General features: G+C 42.9%; 1 protein-coding gene across 2 annotated transcripts in view; it reads right to left on the bottom strand.

Moving 5' to 3' along the window:
* The window catches only part of polq (polymerase (DNA directed), theta), a 17,492-nt gene extending 11,356 nt beyond the window's left edge, over positions 1-6,136 (bottom strand). The window contains exons 1-16 of one of the 2 annotated variants that reach the window (XM_046046778.1): positions 5,832-6,136; positions 5,588-5,684; positions 5,021-5,487; positions 4,675-4,919; positions 3,708-3,884; positions 3,418-3,548; positions 3,139-3,295; positions 2,939-3,050; positions 2,649-2,850; positions 2,414-2,555; positions 2,071-2,217; positions 1,762-1,974; positions 1,453-1,595; positions 1,093-1,279; positions 745-887; positions 335-528 (exon numbers count right to left, since the gene is read on the bottom strand). In XM_046046778.1, coding sequence (XP_045902734.1) covers positions 335-528; positions 745-887; positions 1,093-1,279; positions 1,453-1,595; positions 1,762-1,974; positions 2,071-2,217; positions 2,414-2,555; positions 2,649-2,850; positions 2,939-3,050; positions 3,139-3,295; positions 3,418-3,548; positions 3,708-3,884; positions 4,675-4,919; positions 5,021-5,487; positions 5,588-5,684; positions 5,832-5,902 — 2,828 coding nt within the window. In that variant the 5' untranslated portion in view covers positions 5,903-6,136. The remainder of the gene's footprint in view (positions 1-334; positions 529-744; positions 888-1,092; positions 1,280-1,452; positions 1,596-1,761; positions 1,975-2,070; positions 2,218-2,413; positions 2,556-2,648; positions 2,851-2,938; positions 3,051-3,138; positions 3,296-3,417; positions 3,549-3,707; positions 3,885-4,674; positions 4,920-5,020; positions 5,488-5,587; positions 5,685-5,831) is intronic. The other variant, XM_046046779.1, reaches the window with a different exon arrangement.
* Positions 6,137-6,201: the final 65 nt, after the last annotated feature.

The raw sequence follows: 6,201 nt of genomic DNA, 5'->3' as shown, positions 1-6,201 counted from the left end.
TATATATACATATATATATATATACACACATACATATATATATATACATATATATATATACACATACATATATATATATACACATACATATATATACACATACATATATATATATATACACATACATACATATACACACATATATATATATATATACACACACATACACATATATACACATATATATATATATACACACACACACATATATATATATATACACACACACATATATATATATACACACATATATATATATATATATACACACACACACATATATATATATACACACACACACATATATATATATATATATACACACACACATTACCGTTTATGAATGGCCATCTGTCTGCGCTGCTTCTCTGTTTTGGCGACAAGTTTGCCACTGACAGATCGTGCGAGAAAACCCTCCTGGACGCCCACCAGCTCAGCTACTCTTTTCATCGATGATGAGAGCTGCTCCCACAGACAGAAGAACTGATACCAATCTATGGTGGTCCACTCTGCGTACAGCGGGGTGATCTGATGAGAATATGGACATTAACTTTAAATGCTATGCTTTGGAGGACTGGTCTGGATTTTGTGTTTGAGGAAGGGACATTTCTGGTCAAATTAAACGTAGAGTTAGAGTTAGTTACCATTATGAATGTATTGGTGGGGGTTCAGGGATGATAGGGAGTGAATAAAGTCAACAGAAATGTATTAAACAAGTCATAATACAAGCTATGTGTGTTGTACCAGATACAGAATGTGCAAGTCATTTTCCAGTACAAAGCCCTTCATGGCCCGCTGGAGATCTGCAAATATTCCTACAGCCTCAGGAGGGGAGAGGGAGGAGGAAAGGGTGGCAGCGCCGAGTTGAGTTGGACAGTACCGCTCCTCTGGATATGCAAAGACATCAGAGGATATGCAGTAGTTATTGCAATTGCAAAGGTGCTCAAGATGATACTGATATATGATGCAAAATACACAAAATGCTTGCATTATTCTTCAGAATTTGTATCAAATGGTTTATTCTGTTACTAAAAGTCTTTGATCGTATGTCAAGATATCAAGAATGCTCATTGATAATGAAAAAGACTGTACCTTGTCCATCTTTCTGGATACTAATAAATTCATTGTCCATCAGCCATTCAACACAGGCCTCAATAGCTCCTGTGTTGGTCTCATTTGATTGTCTTTTGCTGTCACATTTCATGCTGGCAGCCAGCAGTGAGCACGAAGCATATAACCTCACATCCTGTGGAGTGCTGGCCACACCTCCGACAATGATCTGCAAGTTGGGATGATTCAAATTGGGGACTTAAAACAATTATAGAGTTCATTGGGCAGAAATGTGTTTTGTTACTCTTATGTATACTAATATAACCATACATCAATGGCCTCCAGAGGATGAGGCAACCATTCTTTACAAAGGAATTAATTCTGATGTATTTACGGCCATACCTCTAGGATGGCTCGCAGCATGCTGGTGGTGACGCCCTCTCCCTCCCTTCTCACCAGGCAGCTGCTGATTGGTTGAAGAGCACCTTTAAGGAGACTAATACCTTTCTGACGCTCTGCCTCCTTACACACCAGCACACTCTCACCTGAAAGAGAACGGACAAAAGAACGTGAGAATAAAAGAGAGATGTTATTGATTATTATCTCACAATAATAAAGTTCATCATCTGACTGATCATGTTTTGTTTTCTCTCTCACGCCAACTGGAATAACAATGAACATGCAACGATGCCAACGTCCTTCCCTCCATACCTTCAGTGTCTACCCCTTTCCTTCCTGCTCGTCCAGCCATCTGTTTGTAGGTGAGCGGGTCCAACAAGTGTCCATTGAAGGTAGGGGTACGAATGATGACCCTGCGAGCTGGGAGATTAACCCCTGACGACAGGGTAGAGGTGGCGGCCAAGACTCTCACCACGCCCTGACGAAAAGCTCCCTCCAACACATCACGCTCATCAAACGTCAAACCTACAGAGACAAACTTCTATCTTATTTATATACTATAAACAGTATTGGTTCAGTGTGCACTTTGTTTCAGTTAGGAAGTTGTGTGAGTGTGTTCACCAGCATGGTGGAAGGCCACCCCCCATTGCACAGTCCGCTGGAGGATGGGGTCTAAACCGGCCGGTGTTCGTCTCAACTGGGCTAGGACATCCAGTAGTCCCTCCCGATCCAGACACACTGGTCGAGGCTCTGCTTGGCCCTGACAATCTGAAAAAAATGAGACCAAAATTTAGATTTACGGGATAAGTTCTTGTTCAGCGTATCAGCTTAACATGACTCTCAACTGAAGAACCACTGTAATATCACTCAATGCAACACAAACAAGCTTTAGTTTGACTTCACTTTTAAATTTAGTATGCACAAAAAGTAGATAATTTTGAGATGGAATTTAAATTCCAGGTACCAGCATGACTGAGGCAGTAGAATTCTCTGGCGATGCCGTCCGCCAGTTTCTCGCACCAGTTCTTCGAGGGGCAGAATAGAAGCACAGAGTGGGCCTCTCTCACAGTCTCATAGCACAGGCTCACTATGTGGTCATCGTCACCCTTTATGACCACACATACATACACAGTTTATATTACTGGTCTTGAGAGAGTAGGAATCACTCCGCACACTGGCTAACATCTACACTCAGTTACCTTAATGTGCAGAGCAGGAGTGAACTGCCGCACCACAGAGAGGCTCTTGTCGTAGATGTTGCAGCCCACCTTGAGATGCTCCTGCAGGGGTACAGGTCTGTAGTCTGTCTGGTAAAGCTCTGCGCCTAGCCAGCTAGCCAGGAGGGAGAGGTTAGGCAAGGTGGCGCTCATACCTATGATCTGTACACCCTCAGAGAGAGACCTGTAGAATGAGTTTTACAGATTTTTAGATGTAGAAGAGCAACAGGATTTTTAAACAGTGTAGCTGTTACACACTAACGGATACAAACCCAGTGGTATTCTGCTTCTGTGCAATGTAGCGGATTTTGGTTAAGAGCAGTTCTAGTAGGTATCCTCTTCCAGAATCTCCAACCATATGCAACTCATCCACCACAACCATACCTAATAGTACAAATATAACACACAAATTCAAATGCATACTGTATGTTTTAGACTCAAGGAAATGAACTTTTATCCTTGGTATATTTACCTAGTAGACCCATACAGTCCTCTTCAATTAGTCTGTTAATGAGGGAGTTGGCTTTTTCTATCGTGCAAACAGCCACATCTAGAGCTGTGAACCCTCCAGCAGCTGAAGTGCTGCCCATATATCCCTCCACACGAACTCCTGCCTCTTCAAATACACTCTACAAAAGGCCAGATATATAGGTCTGTTAGATGGAGATACTGTAGATATACTCCCACATTCACACAACACAATGTAAGTAACAACATGCATGTAGTTTTTCCCTGTCCACCTCTCCCTCACCTGAAGGTAATGCATCTTCTCTTTCGCCACAGAGACAAATGGCAGAATGAAGAGAGCTTTTCTTTTAGTCTCCAACACTCGCTTCAACATCAGCAGCTCTGACACCAGAGTTTTTCCAGCACTGGTCGGAGCTGAAAAGGACAGAATTGAAAGCAGATGCTGACCTAACAGTGACTGACTCCTTGAATCACTTTGTAGAGAGTAAAGATTGGAAAGCCCTCCGAGGCAAATTTATGTTATCGGGCTATATAAATAAACTTAAATTAATTTGACTAGAGAGTGTTTCTTACCAGAGTACACTAGGTTACCTCCCTGCAGCACCTGTCCAACAGTGAGGCACTGAGCCTGCCATTCGAACATGTGAGTCACTCCGTGTTTCTGGTAGCGCTCCAGTACAGGTTTTGGTAAGCCCCAACTGGATAGCAGCAGCTTTTCAGCTTGCCCCGCGGGAGCACGCAAGGCAATGCCTACAGTAGAGCACAAATAAAGAACTCCTTTTACACTTCAAACTGGTGTGGTGGCAGGGTACATAAACTAATGTCAGATATAAATGTTATTTAGTTTAACGATACAATCTGGACATAGCTGCAAAGAGATATAGTGCAAGGCTATAGTGGGTAACTGCCCCAGGACCCCAAAAGCTCCAGGTTTACAGCAAGTTCACTGGTCTGTGCCACTGCCTTTTATTAGATTAAATATGAAGCTATTTATTCATGTCTTGCATTGCAATATTTTATCTAATTTAATAAAATTGAATTTCTGTTTTATTCTAGTCTTTAAATCCATTTAATGTTTTATGCAAAGCACTTTGAATTGCCTTGTTGTTAAAAGGTACTATGCAAATAAACTTCTGCATTTCTTTGAGATAATTAAATTGAAATCTGGTTTGGAAAAAACACTAAAACACAGTATGAACTGACATGATGAGAACCTAGAAGTGGGTCTTTCTTTGTTACCTGACCATGAACTCCTGTCCTGAAGAGGGTCCTTGTATTAAATCTAATTTTAAGACCTTCATTATTTCCATTTTGCACAAAGTTTAACCACAGTATTTCTACAAGAAAATAGTGTTCCAGTGTAGAAAAACTGCATCCAGAGCACGAAGTGCGATGAAAGGGTCAGTTAATAGGGCCCCAGCCGCTAGTTTTGCCCCATGACACTCTGGCAGGTTAATCCAGCTATAACTAGGTGTGAAAGGCGTCAATAACACAGAAAAACAATGTTAGAAAATATTTGCCACTACTTAAATTATTTCACCTGGCTGAGGTAAAGTGTCACTCAGAGTACTGAGGTCTAAGCCGCTGGGGACTGTGAGCACAGAAGCGGACTGATTCTGTAGTGACTGCTGCAGTTTGGCCTTCTTCGTGGCCGCTGCGAGGCGGGAGGGGCTGAACAAGATGTAGTCCCTGGATACATCCAGAGGTGGATAAGCATTCATATTTTGCCCACTTTTGTCATCACTACGAGGGCAGCTCTGTCTTCTGGATGCAAGTTTCTGCCTACTGAAACATACAAAGTAAAAAAAATTGTTAACAGACAAGTACAGATGCAGATAGTAGAAACAATAGTCAAACTGGGCTGTAAAGTGTAGGTTAAGACTCACTCGGTGGCGCCACCTAGTTGCTGACGTTTTTTTATTTCTTGACTGGATAGCCCATCGATGCAGGCAGAGGCATGCAATGACTGGATGTTTCCGGCACCCCTCTGAGCATGCTCCGCTTCCTCCAAGTCCTCACTGAAGAGAAGCCTCTGTGCAAGGTCTTTGCAGTCAGCTCTCCGTCCAGGTCTCTTACAATCACCACTACGCCCACAGACACTCTCCTGGGTGCTTGGGGCTCTGTGGTGTCCCGCGGGCTGATGTGCTCTGTCACTCTCCCTCTTATTGTCTGCAACTGGTGCAAGGGACCGTAAAGGGACAGAGTCAGCTGATGATGCTGGGCTTTCCTGTGCATCTCTGTTTACTGCTGTTGGAAAACCAGGCATCACGGGGTCTACAGCATCCAGCACCTGAAGCATCTCTTCATCCAGCGCTAATGTGGATTCTCCCAGCGGAAACACTGCTCCTCCACCCTAAGATGGAGATTAATGCAGGTAATTTCTGACCTATGTAGGTGTGAAAGATGACAGAGAGACGAGGAGGAAAAACTCTCTCTCAAGTGGTTACACTCACCATGAGGCCATCCCTGCTGGTGTTTGTTTTGCCTGACAGGTAACCTGTTTTCTGCGACAGTCTCTCTCCATCTTGTGGCTCATCGGGAGCTTGGAAGCTGTGCACAGAAAAAAGTATGTTCACCACAGGTAAGACAGATAGAAACGTCACACAGATTGGAAGACGTCTCTAAGCAACAGAAGGAATCTGGTCCTAATTCTTCTAAATCACCCCACAGCATAAATTAAGTCAAACTGTGACTTACCTTCTTTTCTTCTTGATCTGGTGCTGCCCCATATAGCTTTTCTTTTTCAGAGAAGGACCCGAGGTGCTCATACTGAATAAGTTGTGCTGTGTTTGACAAACGCGTGAGTAGGTGGATGTAAATTAACATGACATTGGTTTGACTCTTGACGCGAGTTTATAAACTATATTTAACAATGTGTATCAAAGGTAAGGGAGCGAAAACAAGCGTCGCAGTGGAAGTGATTATTTTGGTTGCTAAGTATAAACATTTTCTTTCTGCTGAGCAGCGATGCGAACACATCTGAAATCAAAAAGTCCGCCGGTACGCCGCCCACAATTCGACGGGAAACAAGGTACGAATACAAAAGTTCCTATGCACCACCACTGTT

This window comes from Micropterus dolomieu, linkage group LG04 (assembly GCF_021292245.1).
Source record: "Micropterus dolomieu isolate WLL.071019.BEF.003 ecotype Adirondacks linkage group LG04, ASM2129224v1, whole genome shotgun sequence".
NCBI classification, from domain to species: domain Eukaryota; kingdom Metazoa; phylum Chordata; class Actinopteri; order Centrarchiformes; family Centrarchidae; genus Micropterus; species Micropterus dolomieu.
This window is presented reverse-complemented; position numbering and strand designations above follow the sequence as displayed.